At 41.2% G+C, this 24,668-nt stretch overlaps 1 protein-coding gene across 1 annotated transcript in view; it reads left to right on the forward strand.

Moving 5' to 3' along the window:
* The window catches only part of ITGA8 (integrin subunit alpha 8), a 278,907-nt gene that overhangs the window by 162,877 nt on the left and 91,362 nt on the right, over nucleotides 1-24,668 (forward strand). Inside the window, exons 14-15 of the mRNA XM_082258730.1 lie at nucleotides 9,673-9,718; nucleotides 10,650-10,766. Coding sequence (XP_082114856.1) covers nucleotides 9,673-9,718; nucleotides 10,650-10,766 — 163 coding nt within the window. The remainder of the gene's footprint in view (nucleotides 1-9,672; nucleotides 9,719-10,649; nucleotides 10,767-24,668) is intronic.

Here is a 24,668-nt window from a genome sequence, read left to right on the forward strand (position 1 = left end):
TTTTTGATTCCATTGGCTTACCTCACCATGTGCTAATGATAAAATAATAATTTAGTCACATCAGTTGTTGATAATTACAATTTGTATATTTTTTAAAAACATATAATAATTGGCAAATAATTTATAATCTTCTAGTGTGTTTTTATTTATTTGTTTAAACTGGGATCTCTTACAGAATTTTCCTGCTCAGTTTAGCATTTGAATTTGACATTCTAGGTGTAAAATATAAAATATTACGCTGTCCACCGTTCATTGAACAGGTATATTTTCACTGTTATTTCGGTATTTATTATTTTTGTGCTAATATTCTGCTGATATCATCATATCATTTTACTAGCCTTTCTGTTTGGAAAGAGTTGGAATTAAATTTCACTCTTGTTAATGTCTTTAACATCTCCACTTTCTAATGAAACCTGAAAAGGAAACTTTAAATTATTTTCATAAACTTCCCTTGTGTAAATCCAATAAGCTAAATGTTTGACATACTAAAATTGATAATTTCCTCAGTACAATTATTTGATACGGTCAGTGAGTAGTATTTATTTGTTCTAGCAGGTCCCACATGACCTTCTCTAGTAACAAGGTTGTAATCTGCATTCCCATATCTGACTGTTGGCTAAATATGGTAATGGGCCATACACACTATAAGATTTTCTGAAGACTTTTTCCTTTAGATTTACCAAAACCATATAATATGAGGTCAAACCTAAACACTTTCAATTTGTATGCAATCTGGCAGGCAATTGCACTACATAGAAAAGGTAAATCTGAAGGAAAAAGTCTTCAGAAAATCTTATAGTGTGTATGGCCCTTAAGTAAGCCTGTGGCCACCACTTATCATCTGTGGGATAAAAGAGAACAGCCACAGACCTCTGGATGTAACACAATGGTCTTAGAAAGTGTGTAATTTTAAGTTGAATATTTGTTCAACTAAGATTATTGAACCAACAGTCTTTCGATTGCTTGCTATTCACTGATCAATTTTGCATTTGATCAACTGTTTGGTCTAATTTTTTTCACATATAGAAAACATTTCTGATTCTGAAATAATGGTTGATTATGCCAGCTTCTATCCAGCTGTTATTGGGAAACATTGGGGGGATTTACTTAAGGCAAATAGAGTGTGCAAGTGCAGTTGCACTCTCTTTCCCCAGAGTCTAGTGAATGTGTTAATACTTCACTTTGAAAAGAAAACCCAATATACAATCTATTTGTAATTAGTAAATCAACCTCATTGTCACCAATAGGCCTCCATGCAAGATCAAGTTTGGAAGCCCCGTTCAACTATTGCCCAAGTGCAAACACTCTTCTAGTGTAGGTAGATAGATAGGTAGATAGATAGATAATTGTTAGATGCAAATAAAGAATAGCTATACCTCAAACCCAGTGTAAATGGTTTTAAATGGCAGAAGAACATCCTAGGTATGGAGTAATGGTGGTGCCAGACACCACTTGGATATTACAAACCATGAGCTTGTTACTGTTCCTAGAAGCAGAAGGGAGTTCAAGCACTCGCCCGACCTGCAGCAAGCCTAAATAGACCCCTAAATCCCACAGGGTTCGGGCCCACCCAGGGACGTAAAAAAAAAAAAAAAAAATCCCACAGGGCCCTTGTGTAGCGGCAAAACAGTATGTCTTGGCCAGTATTTCCTGCTTTGCAGGGAATACAATCCAGCACCTCCCCGCTAACCGGGTGGAGCTCTGCATTGTTTTCATATGCAGAGCTCCGTCCATCCTATTTCTTTGAGGACCAGCGGGTGGCGTCGGACATCTATGGCTATGACAAATCACAGCAGAAGCAGCGCACCAGCGGCAAGTGCACGCGCCCCCTACCTGGAAGTGCAGAATCTTGCATATATACGGGATTCTGCACAGAACAGCCATCCTGTAGCAGTAAATCTGCTATTAGGCGGTCGGCAAGTGGTAAATAAGGGTTAGTATATCCACTAAATCTCTGGACCCAGCAGGAGCAAAGAGGTCCTGATTCCCCCATATAGATCTTTAGTTAGACCTCATTTAGAATACTGTATCCAGTTCTGGACCCCTTACTTACAAAAATATATTGATAAGATCGAATGGGTCCAGAGACGGGCCAGTAAAATAATGAATGGTCTGAAGGGAAAAACAGACCAGGAGCAACTTTACCCACTTCCATACCGCAGTACGTCATATGACGTCCTGAGCTTTGAGTGGAGATGTCTGAAAGATGGGTGCAGTTGCAGTAATCATTCAGATATAATTTTTTTCAGCCAGCGATTCCCTTCATCATAAGAACAATCATAGTGGCTGTTCAGCCGCTTTATTGTTCTTACAGGGGGTGGGAGGGGACATACATCATAGAGAATACCGAGGACCAGATGATGGTCCCCGGCAATCTCAATGACTCTCGGAGGCCTGGGCACGACGTTATGACATCACATTCGGCCTGACAGTTGTAATTACTGCCGTAATCTTGGCTAGAATGCCGAGATCATGTTTTTTTTTTTTTTTTATCTCAGGCTTTCCAGCCTGGAGGAGAGATCTGAGGTCTTATTGACCCCAGATCTGTCCATAAAGAGGACCTGTCATACACTATTCCTATCACAAGGGATGTGTACATTCCTTGTAATAGGCATAAAAGTGATCAAAAAAACAAAATTCAGGGGAAAGTGTACAAAAAAGCAAAAAAAAATTGAAAACGCCCTAGTGCTCGCACGCAGAAGCGAACACATATGTTCGTCGCTCCCACATATGTAAATGGCATTCAATCCACACATGTGAGGTATCACCATGAATGTTAGAGTGACAGCAACAATTCTAGCCCAAGACCTCCTCTGTAACTCTAAACAGGTAACCTGTAAAAATGTTTAAAGCGTTGCCTTTGGAGATTTTTTAAGTACCGAAATTTGACGCCATTCCACGAGTTTTTTGCAATTTTAAAGCGTGATATGTTAGGTACCTATTTACTCAGCGTAACATCATCTTTCACATTGTACAAAAAAATTGGGCTAACTTTTGTGTTTTTTTTTTTTTAAATTTATGAAACTTTTTTTTTTCCCAAAATTGCTTTGCAAATACTGTGTGACATACAAAGTTGCAACTCCCGCCATTTTATTCCCTAGGGTCTCTGCTAAAAGAACATATATAATGTTTGGGGGTTCTGAGTAATTTCCTAGCAAAAAAATTATGATTTTTACATGTAGGAGCGGAGTGCCAGAATTGGCCCGGTATGGAAGTTATTAAGAACTTTTTATATGTACAGTTTGGAGGAAAGAAGGGAAAAGGGAGACCTATCTGAAACTTTTAAATACATCAAGGGGTGAATAAGGTTAATGAAGGCAGTATTTTCAATATGAAGCCAAGATCAAGAACACGGGGATATGACCTTAAACTTGCAGAAGCAAAGTTCAAAACTAATCTTAGAAAGTATTATTTTACTCAAAGAGTAGTTGATGCTTGGAATAGACCTCCAGCAGCGATAGTGAGTCAGTCAACAGTAAATCCTGGTTCACATTAGTGCGATGACAGACATCGCATGTGATTTGAAGCGCACTGCTCTGAAGCGATGTCTGTGCGATGTGAATTCAGCCATACAGGTTTTATGGCTGAATTTACGTCGCATTTGGACATAACATGCACAAGACCCTTTTTTGGGTCCGCAGCAGTTCGCACTGCGATATGCGAACTGATCTGGGGGTGTCGTTAACGTTGTATTGACACCCCCAGCAATTCGCATACAGGAGTGTGAACTGCCTGCGATTTGAATGCGATGCAGGAACCCAGTGGATTTGCAGGGTTCCTGCATCGCATATATATAAACCGGCAAACATTCTTGGGACAAATCTAGATCTATTCTCAAAAAAAAAAAAGTATAAATATTTAAAATGAAAGGGGCAGACTCAACGGACCACTTGGTCTTTTTTTTTTTTTTCCTGTCGTCATTCTTCAGTGTTTCTATGTTTCTACAAGCCAAGCTCATATTTCAAAGACCATGCTATTGACAGCAACGTTGTTAAATGTCCGCAGCAATACAAGGTAACAAGGGAAGAGACCAGCTCCCCCACATCCTTGTGGGGCAGCTGATTTGCAGTAAGAGGGTATGCAGCAATTTCACAAAAAGGGGTTTTTAAGGCATTTCCTAGCAAAAATAAGTCACCACATGGAGTGGAACAGGGCTTTAGAGAAGATGAATAGATATGAGATTATATTTGACCTTTAACTTTTTTCCTATTAATGTATTTATCTGATAGATTCATATTATTATTATACAGGATTTATATAGCGCCAACAGTTTGCGCAGCGCTTTACAATTTGAGGGAAGACAATACAGTTACAATACAGTTCAGAACAGGAGGCAATAGATTGCACCTGGGTCATGATATTTCTTATGTAGAAATTGGGGAATACAGAGTAGTCGTTCGAAAGTCTGGCCAAATCCTATCTTTGTACTTGTCTAGCATTCCTTTTCATTATTACCAAATTAAGTAAATTACTAACCGTGTCAAACGTTACTTTAAGAGGTCCCAGACGCATTCTGTGACCATATAAAGGGAAATGTCTGCAGTATCAGTATTTCAGTATAAGTCATTATTATTATTTTAGTATGATAATTACTTTTTAAATGAATCTCAGATTTCCCAGGGTATTAGCAACAGTCGCTGTCACTGGAATGTCCTATTGTTAGTTTTGTGATGAATGAAGCTAAGAAGTTCAGTGGAAGAAAAACTGCTTTCCTTACCGATCTGTAAAAATATGCAGGTCAACTTACAAAGTGTGAACAAGCCCTTAGATTAGATGCTTAATTCACAAAGCTTTAACATAAGGATAAGGCTTTCTAATTTAACCGTGTAACTGTAAGTTTGCAAATCAATCTCATTGGTCTCGCCATAATTTTTTGGAAGATAAGTATACTTACCCTGTGTGTTAGCTTTGTAAATTGAGCATCGGGCCACTAGATAGAGAAAATGTCTTGCCCATGCAAACCAATCATCTTGCAACTGTCATCCTCTACCAGTGGCGGCTGGTGCTCAAAATTTTTTTTTGGGGGGGGGGGCGCAAACAGAAAAATGTAATAGGCATTGCTTTGCGGCAAAAAAACGCTATAAAAAATTGCGTTACTTTGTGGTGGCAAAAGTGTGAAAGGGGCCTTCAGTAATTAAGGTATAGTGTGCCCCCTTTCAATGCAGAGAGACCAGCGTGCCCCCTTTCAATGCAGAGAGACCAGCATGCCCCCTTTCAATGCAGAGAGACCAGCGTGCCCCCTTTCAATGCAGAGTGACCAGCATGCCCCATTTCAATGCACAGTGACCAGCGTGCCCCCTTTCAATGCACAGTGACCAGCGTGCCCCCTTTCAATGCACAGTGACCAGCGTGCCCCCTTTCAATGCAGTGACCAGTGTACATGCCCCCTTCAATGCAGTGACCAACGTACATGCCCCATTCAATGCAGAGATCAGCGTACATGCCCCCAATGCAGAGACCAGCATACATGCCCCCTTCAATGCAGTGACCAGCATACCATTCCCCCAATGCAGAGATCAACGTGCGTGCCCCCAATGCAGTGACCAGCATACCTGCCCCCAATGCAGTGACCAGCGTACATGCCCCAATGCAGTGACCAGCATACCATTCCCCCAATGTAGTGACCAGCGTACATGCCCCCAATGCAGAGATCAGCGTGCATGCCCCCAATGTAGTTACCAGCATACATGCCCCCAAACCAGAGATCAGCGTGCGTGCCCCCAATGTAGTGACCAGCATACATGCCCCCAATGCAGAGATCAGCGTGTACTGATTTAGAGATGAAGACCACACACCTGATTGTTTTTTGTAGGAAAGTGCTCTGTGTGCACCGCTTTTGTAAAGAAGGTCAACTGTTCTACTCCGTAATAATAAACTTTGATCAACACCTGTGCTTAGCAGACATAACACTGAAATCTGTTTCCTTGTAACTAGACAAGCCTGAGGCCCGATCTGTGAAAATCGTTCTGGTTTTGGACACTTTCCATCAGACAGGAAGCGTTTTCCACTTAGTACATGGGTTTATGTGGACATGTCATTTCTAACAGTCTTCGGTGTCCGGTGTGATTCTTGGCGGTGTGCTTACAATACCTTTGGATATAGAGACATGATCTGAGAATAGTCACGTTTAATTGGTAGAAAGAATCACCCTAGAAATGCTTTAAAAATACCAGATGGTGATGACTTTATGTGTTTCCATCTGTATGGTTTGGAAAGGTCTGCTGTGGGGAGATGCAACGAATAGCCACAGGAAAGTGCTGTAAATTGGCTGTCTGTTATAGGTAGAACGTCTCTTGTGTTCTTCACGGTGACCCTTCCCCTTCCTGCCTATTCTACAAGATTTTGTGGTTTCCTCCAGAGGTCAGACCCTGCCAAGTTACTGTCAGTTTTTTTGTGTAACGAACACTGAAAATTGTTATAATTTTAATATTTGTTAGACAACCCACAGGGCAAGTTAACTAGGTATCAGTGAGTTACATGAAGCTGAATTCGTGTTGTCACATTCAATTGAATTCACATTTAATAGCTTAATAGTAATAGCTTGACAATGACCATCTTGGACGAAGAGTTGACTATTTAAAAAAAAAAAGTTTTATTCAATTCAAAAAAGGAGCCGAAGCTCCGCACAGTCAAAAGTAAAGAGGATGTGGGTATAAGGGTTGTGTGCATATTTCATTCAAAATGCAAAATAAAAGTATGTTTAACTGAAAGACAGAGAAAGGAAGATGAGAAAGAGAGAGGTAGAGAAGTCAGGGTAGGGATAAGGGGCAATGGATATCTCATGGGGCCCATCAGCGGCGGTAGCACGCCTGGCCATAGCCAGGGAATACAGGGTGAGAAGGGAGTGGTCATTGCTCTGGTTATCGATTTGGTCTAGTTATGGGCCCCAAACCCTAAGGTACCTAGCATGGGTAACTAATAGTTGACTGAGAGTTGATCACCATTCAATTCAGCTGACAGCCCCAGGAATATAGCTTGTGCTAAGATTATATGAAGGCTGCCACTGTTGGCCTCTCCCGAAAATGAATCCAAAAAACAAAACAAAGAGGGCATTCCAACCCAGTGCATTATTATTGTAAAGCATTTATTTTAAAATTGAAAACAAATGTTATACTCACAAACACAAGTGTATTTAAGCTCATCCATAGAAAAAAGAGAACGTGTTCCCCTAGTGGTGGGATTTTAATGGCACTCCAAAAATTGATAATTGAAAAAGCGTATATAAGATACAGTATCAACACAATGCTTTGCTAAGCTAAGCTCATCCATAAATCCAAAAAAAAGGACATCGGATTAACTGCACATACTCTCTTTCATGGGAAGAAGCAACTTAGGTGTAATACAGAGGGCTCTTATAAAGAAGGGTCTCCCCCTGAAATGCGTCAGCCATAGTACGCCTGAGTGGCTTCTTCCCATGGAAGAGAGTGTGTGCGGTGTATCTGACATCTCTGGTTTTGGGATTTATGGATAAGTCTACATACACTTGTGTTTGTGAGTATAATATTTTGTTTTCATTTTATTAATAAATACTTTACAAAGATAATGCACTAGGCTGGTGTGCCCTCTTTCTTTTTTTTTTTTTTTGTTAATTTGTATCAGGGCTCCCCCAGTCTTAACGTATCTCTGGAGTGAAGGTCCATTGGATTTTGAACAACAAACTTGAGCACAGAAAATTTGGGAAAAGCATGGGTACAAGTCCATCTCCAGAGACCTCAATATTCCTGTGTCCTCTGTGCGCAACATTGTCAAGACGTTTACAGCCCATGGCACTGTAGCTAATTTCCCTGGACATGGACGAAAGAGAAAAGTTGATCAATGATTGCAACAAAGGATTGTTTAAATGGTGGATAAAGAATCTCAGTCAACTTCCAGACAAATTCAAGCTGACCTTCAGGCACAGGGTACAATTGTGTCAGCTCACACTATATGTTGCCATCTGAATGAAAAGGGATTCTGACACTAAAACATAAAAAAGCCTGATTGGATTTTGCCAAAACTTACCTGAGGAAGTCAAAATCCTTTTGGGAGAATGTGCTGTATACAGACGAAACAAAGTTACAGCTTTTTTGGTAAAACCCATCATTCTACTTTTTTTCAGTAAAAGACATGAGGCCTTTAAAGAAAATAATACAGTCCCTACAGTCAAACATGGTGGAGGTTCATTGATCTTTTGGGGTTGCTTTGCTGCTTTAGGCAGTGGGTGTCTTCACCGTGTGCATGGCATTATGAAATCTGAAGCCAAAGAATTCTGGGGTGCATTGTAGGGCTCAGTGTCAGAAAGTTAGGCCTCTGTCAGTGGTCATGGGTCTTACAGCAGGACAATGATCCAAAGCACACTTCAAAAAGCACCCAGAAATGGCTTAGCACAAAGAGCTGGAGAGTAATGATGTGGCCAGCAATGAGTTCAGATTTAAATCCCATAGAATGCATGTAGAGAGATCTCAAAACAGCAATTTGGGAAAAGGAACCCTTCTAATCTGAGAGACTTGGAGCAGTTGGAGAAAGAAGAGTGTTCCAAAATTCTATTAGAAAGGTGTAAGAAACTCAATGATGGTTCCAGGAAGCAATTGCTTTCAGTTATTTTCTTCTAAGAGGTGTGCTACCAAATATTAAATTGAGGGTGCCAATAATTTTGTCCAGTCAATTTTTGGAGTTTTGCGTGGAATGTGTCTGATTTGGCTTTTTGTTTCTCCACTTTTTTGTGTCATACCAATACAAACAAAAGAAATAAACATGAGAATGCCTAAACATTTGTAATTGCAACAATTTTTTAGATACAGTGGTGCATTATCTTACAGAAATGCAGGGGTGCCAATATTTTTGGCCATGACTGTACATCCAACCTACATATGACTCATACTTACAAACGGAGGGAGGCAACAAAAACTGAGAGGAAATCTACCTCTAGGAAGAGGAATCACTGGAAAAATGTGTCTACACTAAAGCTTTTTATCACTAATCCTTGATTCCACAATACAAAATTTTCAAAATCCAAATGTTACAGGGACAGAAAGTGAGGTGAAATCAGGGGCACAGACAGCAAAACAAACGTTACAGGGGTGTCAACCCTTCCCTATGCTATCCAAAAAACTTTAAAACAATTTTATTGGCTTGACTTGCACTTAAAAATATACCTGTTCCAAAATACATACAAATTCAACTTAAGAACAAACCTAGAGAACCTATCTTGTTTGTAACCGGGGGACTGCCTGCATATAGACTAATTTATTAAGGCAGAGCAAAAAGCAAAAAAAAGGTGCAAAGTTATCATTTTGCGCTTGATTTTTTTAAATAGAATCAGAAATCATAAAAATGTTATCTTACAATAAAGATCGTAAAATGAGACATAGGTGCAGCCCCCTCACAATAAACGGCCATACCATGCCTAGCATAAAACACTGTCTTCATAAAAACAACACACATATAATAAATGCACACTACATTTATATGTTTATCTTACTGTCATTGTTCACATTTTATTTCATGGTATATATTTTATTGCAATATACTTGGTAATCTTCAGGGACCAATCAAATTTTAGCTTTCAGTTCCAGAGGGTGAATCTGGGAAAGGTGATTTGTACTCCTCTGCTATTGACCAATGTGATGTAAGAGTGGATTATTGCTGCCATTGTAAGAGTTTAACATTTATTTCTTTTGGATTCTTCCCCAGATCTTATTGTTGGAGCCTTCGGTGTAGAAAAAGTAGCAGTTTACAGGTAGGTTCTACAAAGCCCTTACAAACCAGCCTACAGCCTAAGCCTAATATCTTGCCAGCCTGATGTAGCACACACATTAACATGTTAGCATATGTTGCGTTAAGTCAGCCAATTCATTTTTAATGGGCTATCAACGCACCAGAAGACACACCTGTACTACTCTTCCCTGTGCAGTGTACCAAAACGCAAGGAAGAACATTGGAGATGCCTTTCAGAATGAATGTCACTGCAACACATTAATGCATGCATAGTGTGAGGTTAGCCTTAACGTGGTTCTGACCTGGCTTAAAATGTTTCTTAAAAGTACTGACTCTTTTCAGATGTCCTCAGATCAATATATTTTACATTGTGGTGCCCCTTTGACCCTAGGCTTAGGCTGTACATAGGATATTGACAATTATCTATGCTGGACAATAGGCCCTGCCTAATCCTGACCTTAGCTTACACTCAGCTATCAAATGTCAGACTGTTTAGACTGGCCTTACACCTGCACAGTGCAGTGCTTGGTGTAAAAAAAAAAAATAGTACATATCTGATTTTTGTTGTGTTGTGGCACATTGGCAGCCCATACAGATGAATAAGCTGACTTAACACAGCACATGATAGTGCAAGTAATGATGCCTGTTAACCTGCATTTGTAGCACAATGCAGGCATCTTAATGTGCCCCTACTGCCGAATCATGTTCTGCCATTTGACAGTTGAATGACGGTTGGTGAGGCTTTATGTTCTGATGGGCAGGATTTTATTCTTAGCATGGGCAGAAGTTGGGACTCCATGTACAGAGCCTGGGACTAGAATCTAAGGGGCTCCACAGGAATTAATTGAAAAATTTGTACAGGATATTAGCATGGTTGCAGTGTTTGGCAGGCAGTAGCTTAATAACTGCTTTACCTTATTGCCTGAGCTATGTATTATATATTCTTCTCTCAGGGCCCGACCTGTAGTTACAGTGGATGCTCAGCTCTTTCTCAACCCTACGATTCTGAACCCTGAAGTCAGGAACTGCCAGCTCCCCCACCCAGACACCTCTGACATCATGGTGACTTGGTAAGTTAAAACTCTTGCTGCTTAAAGGCCAAGTGGACAACATATTGGTATCGCAGTTGTGGGTGAAGTCTGGTGTTTTTTTTATATTTATCACTGCCACTACAGCAAAGATTTCCCAATAAGGGAACATGGTTTTCCACCACTCCTTCCCTTTGCATAGGCTCATTCCAACAGCATTTGCCCACACACGGCATAGTAACAGGCTCTCTTTATAGTCCACCTACTAATACTTACCTTCCTTGCTTTCCCCTGGCAACCGATTCACCAGCTGTTATTGCAAATACCCAGCACCTAGATATGCGGGATCTGGGAGGGTTGATTCCCTTGGAACCCCACAACGCACTCGGTTTTTTCTTGCCGACTTCCAGGACACAGTAATGATAAGGTTGACAGGAGGAAACAAGAAAAAAAAAATGTGGAGGTTGCCATTACTGAAGAAAAATGCAATATCATGATACACTATATTGTCAAAAGTATTGTGACGCCTGCCTTTACACGCACTTGAACTTTAATGGCATCCCAGTCTTAGTCCGTACAGTTCAATATTGAGTTGGCCCACCCTTTGCAGCTATAACAGCTTCAACTCTTCTGGGAAGGCTGTCCACAAGGTTTAGGAGTGTGGATATGTGAATTTTTGATCATTCTTCCAGAAGCGCATTTGTGAGGTCAGGCACTGATGTTGGACAAGAAGATTTGGCTCACAGTCTTTGCTCTAATTCACCCAAAGGTGTTCTATCGGGTTGAGGTCAGGACTGTGCAGGCCAGTCAAGTTCTTCCACCCCAAACTTGCTCATCCATGTCTTTGTGGACCTTGCTTTGTGCACTGGTGTGCAGTCATTTTGAAACGGGAATTGGCCATCCCTAAACTGTTCTGACAAAGTTGGGAGCATGAAATTGTCCAAAAATGACTTGGTATGTTGACACTTTAGGAGTTACCTTCACTGGAACCAAGGGGCCAAGCCTAGCCCCTAAAAACAACCCCAAACCATAATCCCCCCTCCACCAAATGATTTGGACACTTTAGTGTTTAGTGACACTTTAATGGCTTCCCTTTATATTTTTAGTTGCAATGGGCCATGTGTATTCTTACTTAAATCTTGGCATCCTTTGGACATTTCTTCTAGACCTGTGCAAAAATCTAGCTTTAAACCATCCCTGCACTTTGCCTTGTGCAGGAGCTTCCTGTAATAAAAAAAAACGGTCGCTGCTGCTCTCTCTCCTTGTGCAGGGTGCACTGATAATGTATCCATCCCCTTCTGTAGTTTCCTGCAGACAGCCTGTAGAAGTAGAAGCTGCTGGGTCCTTTACACAGCTCTGCTTTCTGCACAGGTTTTATGCAGCCCAATGACAATGTCGCTGTTACTTTTTCAAGATAATATTTAGATTTACAAAGTAGTTTGGTGCACACAAAATGTATTTATATTCATATACACTTACTGACCACTTTATTAGGTACAGCTGTTCAATTGCTTGGTAACACAAATTGCTAATCTACCAATCACATGGCAGTAACCCTAGTAAAACACATTTAGGCATCTAGATGTAGTGAAGATGACTTGCTCAAGTTTAAACTGAGAGGAAAGGGGATTTAAGTGACTTTGAACGTGGCTTGGTTGTTGGTGCCAGATGGGTTGGTCTGAGTATTTTAAAAACTGCTGATCTACTGGGATTTTCACACACACCCATCTCTAGGGTTTACAGAGAATGGTCTGAAAAATAGAAACTATCCAGTGAGCGGCAGTTGTGTGGATGAAGATGCCTTGTGGATATCAAAGGTCAGAGGAGAATGGGCAGACTGGTTCCAGATGATAGAAAGGCAACAGTAGTTCAGATAACCACTCGTTACAACCAAGATATGCAGAATAACATCTCTGAATGCACAACACAAGGAACCTTGAAATAGATGGGCTACGGCAGCAGAAGACCACACCAGATGCCACTCCTGTCAGCTAAGAACAGAAAACTGAGGCTACAATTTGCAGGGGCTCACCTAAATTGAACAATAGAAGAGTTGAAAAACGTTGCCTGGTCTGATGAGTCTCAATTTCATCTGCGACATTCAGATGGTAGGGTCAGAACTTGGTGTAAACTACATGAAAGCCTGGATCCATCCTGCCTTGAATAAATGGTTCAGGCTGGCAGTGGTGGTGCTGTAATGGTGTGGGGGATATTTTCTTGGCATACTTTGGGCCCCTTAGTACAAACTGAGCATCATTTAAACGCCACGGCCTACCTGAGTATTGTTGCTGACCATGTCCATCCCTTTATGACTACAGTGTACCCATCTTCTGATGGCTCCTTCCAGCAGGATAATGCACCATGCCACATAGCTCAAATCATCTCACTGCTGGTTTCTTGAACATGACAATGAGGTCACTGTACTCCAACGGCCTCCACAGTCACCAGATCTCAATCCCTATTGGGATGTGGTGAAATGAGAAATTCGTATCATAGAAGTGCAGATGACAAATCTGCAGCAACTACAGTACATTATGCTATCATGTCACTATGTACCAAGATCTCAGAGGAATGTTTCCAACACCTTGTTGAATCTTTGCCACAAAGAATTTGGCAGTTCTGAAGGCAAAAGGGGGTCCAACCCGGTACAAGCAAGGTGTACCCAATAAAGTGGCCATGGAGTGTATATAGTTCAGCTTTATTGGAATTCTCCTTTAGTGCTGTAACAGTTTTTTTTTTCTTACCTTTTTACATAATTTTGGGGCAAAATAATTACATCATATAAAGTAAGAATGTTGTCTACTAGTCAAATACTTTTAAATTATTTGTTGAGACTGGAATCTGCTGATAGCCCAATACCCAAACTGCCTGGAGCTGCAGAATTTGAAACAACATGATGAGAATTTTACGACGGTGGCTAAGAGTCTGTTTGCTGAGAGTCGGTCTTTGTTGTCGGTTCAGATTATGGAGTTGTTATGCTCTGTCGTAGTTGTTATAACCTTGTATTCAGCATCTGAAAGTGATTAGTAGGTTAAATCCAACCGGCACATAATTCTTCTCTCCCGTGGGATCTATCGTCCTGTATTTGTGAACCAGCTGTGTAGCTTGCTGATAGATAAGTATATGTAAGGGAAACTGCGGAACAGGAGTCTAAAAGACGCTCGACAAGCCAAAGCCAAACGTCTTCCATTCCTGATAGACACATGACATTCCAGAATTGACGTAAGCTCTGGGTTTTTTTGCCTGGTGATGTTTTAAGCAAGAAACAATAAACCCAAATTCCTCAATGATGGCAACCTGGCAGGTAGTCATTGATCCACATGGCAAAAAGGACTTGGGATAATAAACACAAGTATTACTTTCTAGAAAACAAACATTCGAAGAATGTGGCAGTATGTAAATATTTGTAGCATCCTCTAATGTTGCCATCCATATCTGGATGTTGTAAAGACAGCAGCCAGTTGTGCTTTGACTGCTAAAAGGTCAATTTCTTACATGATGTATCCTATTATTTGGGCACTACCCACAATAGTTTGTAACCTGATTGATAGCTGATCAGTATAAACACTTGGTGCCCAACTTGAGGCCTAGGGGCCACATGAGGCCCTTTGGCAGAGATAAGCTTGGGCGTCCTTTGAACTAATTTCTATCCAAAAACCAAAATGTATTTTATTCACTAACTAATAACAATCAGCTGGGGGTTGGGGCATTCCATACCTCGCAGAACACGTAAAACAACAGGGTGAGAGGCTGGAGATATCAGTGATCTCATATGAACATGTGCCCATATATTCATTTTATGGAGAGATTTACTCATACTTTTACTTTCTGCTGTGTCTTTAAGACAGAAAGTTAGGGGATGAGATATGTTCCTTCCTCTATCCAAAGCAAAATTTTTTCCTTAGTATACTTTAAAGTTGAAGTACAGCCAACACTAACTAAGCCTAAAACTGCTCTCAACCCAGAACCACCCCCCCCCCCCACCACCACCACCACCTTCTATCTAAACCCTATTCTATCATCTACCCTGTAATAGAAAGATGTCTATACTTACCTATTCTGAGATTGGTCCAGTCCAGGCAAATTATATTCCTAACAGCCAGCTTCAGTGAAGAGGAGAGATAGCCGACAATGGCTATGGGTGCCGTCACCCATAGGCTTACTATGGGGCATCGCTGTCCCTCTTTTGTCCCATGTCCAATGTATTGTCATCATTAGTATGCACTGACTTTGTATTGCCATGCTGCAGTTATTTTCTCATTTTTATCATATTCATTCATATAGCACCAAACATTCAAAGCCTTTTCTATTTATATGAAGGCTTTACCGAAAGTAATGTAAAAGTGGGCATAATTTTTTTATTATCAACTTACATAGGTCATTCAAATTTCATGTATTGGTAGAGTAACTCTTCCTCTAAAGCAGTGGTTCTCAACTCCTCTCCTCAGGACCCACTAACAGGCCAGATTTTAAGTATTACCTTGGGGAGATGCAGACTAAAATACTGCAATCACTGAGCAGCAAATGATATCACCAGTGATGTATTTCAGTCATCTTGCAAATCTGGCCTGTTAGTGGGTCCTGAGGACAGGAGTTGAGAACCACTGCTCTAAAGTAACTCCTCTTCTTCTTTTTCATTGCACGTAAATAATAAATTCCAAGCAGGAGAAACGTACCATCAGGAGGTGTGCAGGCTGTCTTACATCCACAGAAGGCTACCGAATGTTTATGGAGATGAAACCATTGACAACTCTTGTCCACTCTTGTCAATGGTGTTATCTCTGTAAATGTTCTGTAGCCTTCTGTGAATGTCGGTCAGCCTGCACTCCTCGATTATCAAGAACTCAATAACAATACGTTGCTTCTGCTTGGAATCAATTATTTACCTGCAACTAAAATATGAAGAAGAGTTACTATAGAGGAAGATTCACCATAATGTAAAATTTAAACGACCTATGTAAGTTGTAAAAAATAAAAAAGTTATATCTACTTTTGCATTACTTTGAGTACAGCCTTGTACTCAGATCAGGAAGGCACAGTGACTTAGTTGTTAGGTAAATGGCTCCCGTCTAAATTGGTCCTAGTATGTATGTACAAATTGGCTGTGCACATGTGCTTTCACATTCTGCATGCTGGTTCCAAGCCCTGTAGCTGGGGAGGACTGAGGAAAGACTTGGTGACCTACTGTACCGCCTAAAAAAAATGACCAATAAAATTCTGTGGAAAAAGACTTTCAGATATATTAGGCATTGTACCCAGAGAGCTGTCCCACAGAATTGCAGAGAGTCAGATAACAATAACTGGGTATATACAGTACATACTGGCAAAAGCCAATTATCTTGTTATTATGTCTTCAGAAACATGCACTATGAGAACTCAAACAGGCCTCTATGTTCAGAAACTCAATATTAGCATAAAGTGTTTAAAGGCTGCATTGAAGAGTACTGCCAATCTAGCACTAAGAGTTTTCTGAAAGGAGGACTGAAGAAAGTGAGCAGAGGCCATGACCTCATTGATGTAGTAGTTGCCCTTCACTGTCCAGTCAGAAAGATAGGGGAGAGTCAGTGACCAAGTTGCATTGCTTTACTCATGTGGAGCAAAGTTAAGTCACCAACCGGACTGCGCTGTCTGTGGTACCGGGTTCATGAAACCGACAGGGCCAACACAAATCTTGTAGCAGCCAGCTCACATGTCTGTCATGCATTTAGCTGCTTACATGAAGTTTGGCTGTAATCAGCAACTTTCTGGTACTCTGACTTGTTAATATTCCAGGGAGAGAAAGAATACATGCAGAGTTTGTCACTGTAGGTTAGGGCACTTGTGTGTAATGAATCCCCACAATGTGAACCGTAACGAGCAACAGATGAGAGGCATTAGGCTCGCTGCGCAGACAGTAATTTGTTGACGTGTGAATCAGTGCAGTTTAGGAATGTAGCCCAACAGAGCAAATCATTTTCCTGACTTCTTTTTGGACAATCACGGTCTTGTGAGGTAATGCTTTATGTCAGGTTTGGAATGTGTTAGATTAATGCAATAGTGACATATAATACACTGAACTCAAATTGTGTAGGTATTTTTAAAATACATTCTCATTTGAGAGGTTACGATTTTTTTTCATGAGCTGTCTTAGAAACAGCACCTCAATCTAGGTGATGGGATGAGCTAGGTTAGCCTTTTTCAACCAGGGTGCCTTGAGGTTTCTTCAGGGGTGCCTTGGCAAAATGCCTAAAAATTGCCCAAAAATTGTATACAAGCTGACGTGCGGATGAAGGCTGCTTTTTAGTTACACTGGGTTTTCATTATGCACCATTAAAACCTTCTGTTTCCAGCATCATAACGACCAATGGCATGATCGGTTGATAAGGAAGATGTCAGTCCCCTGCTTAGCATCAATGTTTGACCCTCCCCTACCCCTCTCCACAGGGGCAGACTGGCAACTCTCAGCCCAGGGGGCAAGTACAAACCAAAGGCCCATGGTGCCGGGCCCCACTCCCCCTGTTCCTGTCCTCCTCCTGACCCTCATTCTAGGCTGAAGCTCCGCTCCCGGTACTCTCTACTCACAGTTCCCGACCTGGCCAGCTGGGGGCAGTTGGGGGGAGCTGGGACAGCTTGGTTGGGGCTGGCCAGGGGGATGGGGGGGGGGGAGTCTCCTTTGGGGCATTAAACCAGCCTCTGCTCGGACACAGTTTACACCATCCATGCTTGGGAGCCTACGCTCTGTCCTTGTCTTCAACCCGCACTCAGTAGGTCAGCGGCAGGGACTTTTAACTTCCCTTCACCAATAATCCTTTAGGCATGTCTGTAGCAGAAGCGGTGCAGCCTTTTTATGGGGCATCAGAGCGGCCCAGGGGGAAATTGCCCCCCTGCCCCCTGGGCCAGTCCTCCCCTGCCTCTCCATCAGCGGTGGGATAACATTAGCTGAGTGAGGGAGAAACATTGGAATACTAGTCAGTACTAGTTTGCAAAAGTGTATTTGCTTTGGAAGAATACATCACCTCTAACGTTGCCTGTCCTACTTGGACTTGTGGATCTTGCTGCATTTTGTTAAACTATTAGAGTAGCTTTTACATTTTCTCGAGACTGTCCATCATTTTTAAAGGGTCCCTGGAGATTGTCTATAATTTTAAAAGGGTGTCTCGAGATTGTCTATTGCCTTGACTGAAAAAAGGTTGAGAAAACACTTGCACACTGCTGCCTAAAAATGCAAAGTTTTTAGACACACAGGCATTTTTTATGTGTTTTATGATGTAAATACAGATCATTTTTCCAATGTGCCTCTACACACAGTTGCTTAAACATGCCCTGATATATCAGGAACAAAATACATAAATCTGAGCTCCCGGTCTGTTTTTTTTGCATGTATGCACACACATATGTACAAATACGCACGTATACCACGCTTCCTTCAATAAAATTAAGCTGATAAAATGTTCACGCTTGTGTGCGCTAATATGTTCACATACATGCAAGTGCTATGCAGCCCAACCTCACTTTTATTCTGCCAGGAATATCCGATGTTTATAGATCAGTATCACATGCAAGAGGCCTACATTTGTTTTTTTTATTATTGTAAAAAATCATAGGTGTCCACAAGTTGAAATGGAAAGGTCATTTTTAAAGATCTATAAACTTCAGTATGGTTATAGAAAGACTTAGATTGATTGTTTTTAAAATGATTCTGTCAGTAGGATAAAGATGTTAAATAAGGTGCCTCCTGCTAAAGAGACAGTTGAAACTTTCCTCACCTACGGCCCGTGCTCCTGGATTTTTTTGTATTAGAGAAATACTGGTACCTGAAGACCCTTCATAATCGGGAGAGCAGCACTGGCAATGCACACAGGTTCACATTAAAAGAGGAGTATGGGAATTAGTTTTTTTTGCCCAATGCTGCATCCACTTAGGTAAGTATCATTCCGAAAAAATCTCTAAGACTGAGAACCGAGCGATCAAACACCGCTGATCTCTCGGTTCTCAGGACTCCCTGAGCAGAGAGCTGGTGACTGTCAGTCAGGGTTGTCTGCTCTGCCCCCCTCCCTTGCTCACTGGAGCGGCCAGCTTGGGCTCTTAGCGGCTCTCTGAGAGGCCAAGCTAGGATCCGGTCCAGGCATGTGGGCGGATCCCGACCATATGGTCGTGATCTTTCCTGAACCTGGACTGGCTCTGTGATTTAAGCAGACAGCGGGCATCAGCCTGCTGGCTGCTGAAAATGGTTCACAGTAGTGCAGAACGGACTGCACCTCTTTGATTCATAGGAGAAGTACAGCCACACAGGTTTTGGCTGTATTTCTCCTTTAAAGGAACATGGTGCTTATGTTTATCAAGAGGGAAAATATACTGCTACTGCCTATGAATATATAAATATGGCCCCCTCAGTACTTCTCAGTGATGGAGACTGATAGACCACCCTATACCATAATAAGGAAAATGATTGCTTATTCCACTAAGAACAAACTCTTTTTTTTTTTGTTCAATATTTTTATTAAAGAAAAGTTTTCAAGAACTACAATGGTTTAAGGGATTACAGCAAATGGTAACACTTTCCCAACAGCTGAGAAGGAACTTTACAGGAATATAGAGGTATACACAGAATTCCATGTAATTTATGATTACATAAAGTGTTACCCAAAACAGAACAGTAACTTTCAGAGAGACGAAAGAGAGTTGAGAATGTACCCAAAAAAGGGAAGGGAGGGAAGGGTTGGGTTGGAACTCTGGGATGGCGGTCAGGGCCAAACTGCAAGTAACCAGAGGAATCCAGTCACCCTAAGGAATCATTGACCACAAGGTAAAATCACGCAGTAATTAGGAATAGATCCAATGCTCTAAAATTTTTGTAAACTCAAGCTTTAAAAAGTAGAGACAGGGAATGTGTATGTCTGTTGTATTTCTGAGAAAGGTTTCATTCATTCTGCCATGAGAAGTTGAGAAAGACACGAGTAACCAGGGGTAATCCAATGTTGGAGGGCACCTGAGGAATTGAAACAGGGATTTTTAGGGAAAAAAAACACTGGTAAATTTGGGGGGGGGGGCTTTAGAGAATGGAGCATGAGGGAGTTCTGATGAAACATTACTCTATCTTTGGGATGTACCCAAAGCAGGTTGTTCACTTAAAGAGGGTTAGATTCTACCCCCTATAGGGCCACCCAGAGAGGCGTTTTCACGGTGGCATGGTATTTAGCGCTGTGCTGCTTGGTAAAATCTCAATACAATTGAGACTCCCATGCCACTCTGAGACTTGGACTAATAGAGCATATATTTAGGCATTCTTAGCCTACCCTTCTGCTTTATAAATTGCAAAATTGGATTGGATTCCACATTCTATGGAAAAGGACTGAGATGATCAAGACACAATTCAAATATATAATTAAAGAAAGCAGGACATTTTACCTGCGGAATTATGGCCTACCCAGGATAATGAATAAATATGCAGGAAGAAGTGGAGGATAATTTATAGCATAAAGGGTGTGGCTTGACTTGATCAGGTAAATTCCTATATGGGGAAGTTGTTCAGCCATCCATTGGTACGGAAAAGAAAGCTGCAAACTCTCATCCAGATCCACCAGCAAGGAAATGCCTTCAAGTTCTCATAGTTCACAAAGAGACTTGACAGCTTACCATAATGTTTGAGAAGGTTGGCCAATTCGGGCAAGACACAACGGGCTCAACAACCCACCATCTACACCAACCAATATGTATATTACAAAAAGTTCTAATACAACTTTTTTTTAAAAAACCCAGAAATTACATTGCTTATCGCAAAATATACAGAATTTATTGCACTTACAAAATAATAAAAGCCATGGTCAAAGTATTAAAAATCCCTGCTTTACCCTTCTGTCATTAATTCTGACCAAATAATTCATATATTCAAACATTTACATAATAATAATATATATATATATATATATATATATATATATATATATATATATATATATATATATATATCCCGCCCAATTGTACCACCCTTGACAAGGAATCACCTTACATATATGAGCAGGGCCAAAGTTTCAGTCTATATCAGCTTCTCAACCACCATCTGGGCACACCTCCTCAGTGATTGGCTAGGCCCTAATCAGTATTAATTTCAGTATTTGAATTCTCCTTCCCTAAGCTCTAGAAACTTCTTCTAGAGGCATAGAATAGCAATCAAACTCCCAGTCTGTGAAACCTTGAACAGTCCAGGACAAACGATCACTGCTATCTTGAATACAGAAGGAGCTAGAAACTAAATTGACCTAGAATCCTAAACTAGGAGGGTACCACACCTCTACTATATGATATCCTGTATATGTATGGTGCTGTGCTTTAACAGTAAGGATACAGGCCTGGACATACTGTACACCAGGATTTGGCACTGTTACACTAGATATGCATATTTTAAATCTTTCTTTGGAGGTTCCTGAGTCTGTGGACTTTAAACATTGTGTTTATTGATTATTATAATGTGAATTTTTGCATATGTGAATCATTCGGTCAGAATTTATGATACCGGGTGTTTGTTATTTTGTGTTCACAATAAAATGTTTTTTTTTTTCATTTTGAACAATGTGTTAAATGTTGGCTGGTGTAAATTGTGGTCTGTTGAGCCCACTATTCAGGTATTCGTAGTTCGAACTTTTAAGTACCAGTGGCTCCATACCGCTTGATTCAAGAGTTCTTAAAAATGTATTTAGGATCTAATAGTCCAAACTGAGCAAGGAAAGCATAGGGTTTATAAGAAATAGGGCATAATGGGGGAGATTTACTAAAACTGGATTACTCAGAATCTGGTGCAGCTTTGCCTAATATCCAATCAGCTTCTAACTTCAGCTTGTTCAATAAATCCTTCCCACACGCACTTTAGCTGAAAGACGGCTACAGCGCAGGCTTAATTTCCTGGGAGGGCATACATGGACATCCTCCCATTATCATACGCCCCCTGAGGCGTGCTCTGTGATCACTGAGTCCTTGTAATGTTCTGGTACCTCTGGTACCCCTATTCCACTTTCCACTTCAGTGTATGCGTCCCACCATTCTCTTCTGGTAGGTGCGCATACACCTTTAAGACCGATGCTGTCATCACTGAGCGCCGCAGAGCGGCTATTTCAACCGCCGGCGTTCTCACTCACATGTTCGTTCAATGTGTCTTGTTGCTGACCTGCCTTGAAGCTCATATGCTTGCAAGCGTACCTCGCTGTCCGAACCTCGCTACTGATCCCTGTATCCCGCTACCGGATCACTCGCTCATACCGAACCTCTCTACTACTGCTTGCTATTAGTGATAAGTACCCCGCAGGGGAATCCTCCATAACCTTCCTACTAAGCTTACACTATCTAGCTCTGCATATTAAGGACTGTTACTATCATCTGCACTAATTAGATTGCTAGCTCTTGAGCCTACTAACATCTATCCTTGCACTGGGTTAGTCTCTCCTGTATGTCATCTGCTATCCTACCACCTACTACCATACATGATTGCTAACCTATCTGCATCCTACCTGTTACCATCTATGCTCTCATGAACATTTCTCTCAACTGCTGTTCACCTATTGTCACTGTTCATACCTGTCTCTTCAGCTCATCACCACTATACTGCTATATACATCTATCACTCCAGGAACATCTTATTGAGTGTGTATATTTGTATGCTGAATCAGACAGACCACAGTGATGAGTCTTGGGAGTTGGAATTGGTGTTTCAACGTATATCTACATGACTGCTGAGTGGAGTTTTTCTGCAGCTGCAAATCCTGCTTGTTTCAGAAAACGCAGGAGCGTTACAGATTGAACGAACCTAAAATGGATTCAGCAGATTTACCCACTCAAGTGACACAATTAAAACAACAAGTGACTGCGTTAATACACGCTCTTACTGAATTAAAAGAAGACAATCAGGCTCTGAAGCAGCAGGTAACCCGTCTATCACAACTTGCCGCTGCTCAGCCCCCTGAACCCAAAATAAATCCTCCTCTAGTGTTTACAGGTGATCGCAAAAAATTTTGTGAATTCAAAAACGCCTGTCAGTTACTTTTCTTGCTAAAACCTCGTACCTACCTTACTGATCATATCAAAGTCTGTACTATTATTTCATACCTAACGGGTGATCCACGGGCCTGGGCAGACTCTCTCTTTGAGAAAAATGATCAGCTTCTCAACTCCTATGCTTTATTTCTAGCGGAACTCGCTAGTCTATATGATGACCCCAATAGGCAGAGTACTGCCGATATTCAATTGAGGTCCTTGAAACAAGGTAGGAGACCTGTAGAAGACTTTGTAGCAGAGTTAAAAAGATGGACCCTTGATTCAGGGTGGAATGATACATCTCTGAGAACTCAATTTAGACTCAGCCTATCAGAAGCCGTTAAAGACGAGCTCGCCCGAGCGGATTTACCGGACACCCTGGATGCTTTGATACAACTCAGTATCAACATAGACAGGAGGCTGCGAGAAAGAGAGGCTGAAAAAATGGGAATGCCATTGTCCAGTCCTTCTCGGATTTCGGCCGTTGACCCTACTCCTATGGAGGTAGGAACCATACGCCCACCTTTATCAACTACTGAAAGAGCCAGGAGACGATCCAGTAATCTTTGCTTGTACTGCACATCCCCGGATCACATGATAAGCGTCTGTCCCCTTGTCCGCAAAAAAGAGGGTGAATGTTCACATGTCCTCCTAGGGGGATTGACAACTTCATTTACTAACCCTTATCTTTTTGTTCGTTTGACATTGCAGTGGGACCAGACTAGGATTACCACTAAAGCCATGATCGACACAGGATCTTGCGGAAATTATATCGATATACGTTTTGCTACTTTAAATAAAGTACCTATTATTTCAAAACCTAAGCCTGTCTCTGTGAGTCTTATTAACGGTATTCCGTTATCTTCTGGCCCAATCACAAATCAGACACAAGCACTCCTAGTCACCACTAACGAGTCTCATACGGAGACCACTACCTTCGACCTATTATCTTCGCCCCATTTTCCCATTGTTTTGGGACTTCCCTGGTTACACACACATCAACCAACTATAGATTGGAAGAAACGGACCCTAACCTTCCTCTCTTACTATTGCGAGCGTACGTGTAACCTCCCGTCTTATGGAAAGATCCTGTCTGTGGTGTCAGATGAGATTGCACCACTATGCTATCAGGATCTGTCCGAAGTTTTTCTTGAGAAAAATTCTCAAGTACTGCCTCCCCATAGGGATTATGATTGCACTATTGATCTACTCCCAAATAGTAAATTGCCTTTTGGTCATGTTTATCCTCTTTCACAGGATGAACTTTCCCATCTCAAGGAATACTTGGATGAGAATTTGACAAAAGGTTTTATTAGACCTTCCACTTCTTCCACAGCTGCAGGACTTTTTTTTGTCCGCAATAAAGACTCAAGTCTCAGGCCTATTATCGACTATAGGCAATTGAACGCCATTACAGTAAAAGATCGCTATCCTTTGCCGCTTATCCCTGAACTCATTGAACAAGTGCGTGGAGCTACCTACTTTTCAAAATTGGACCTGAAAGGGGCATACAATCTAATCCGAATCCGTGATGGAGATGAGTGGAAAACAGCATTCAGAACCAGATACGGATTGTTCGAATATCTTGTAATGCCATTTGGGCTATGTAACGCTCCCGCAGCCTTCCAACGATTCATAAACGATCTCTTTAGAGACTTACTTGATGTCTGTGTTGTGGTATATCTGGACGATATACTTATTTATTCACGATCCTTACATAGTTACATAGTTACATACATAGTTACATAGTAGGTGAGTTTGAATAAAGACAATAGTCCATCTAGTTCAACCTGTGTAGGTATGTGTGGCTGTAATCATCTCCCATACCCCTGAATGTTCTGATCCTTGAGATGTAAGTCTAAGAGTCTTTTGAAAGCCACCATACTACCCGCAGAAACCACTTCTTGTGGTAGAGAATTCCACAATCTTGTTGCCCTAACA

This window comes from Pelophylax lessonae, assembly GCF_965119305.1.
Source record: "Pelophylax lessonae genome assembly, chromosome: 5".
NCBI classification, from domain to species: Eukaryota; Metazoa; Chordata; class Amphibia; order Anura; family Ranidae; genus Pelophylax; species Pelophylax lessonae.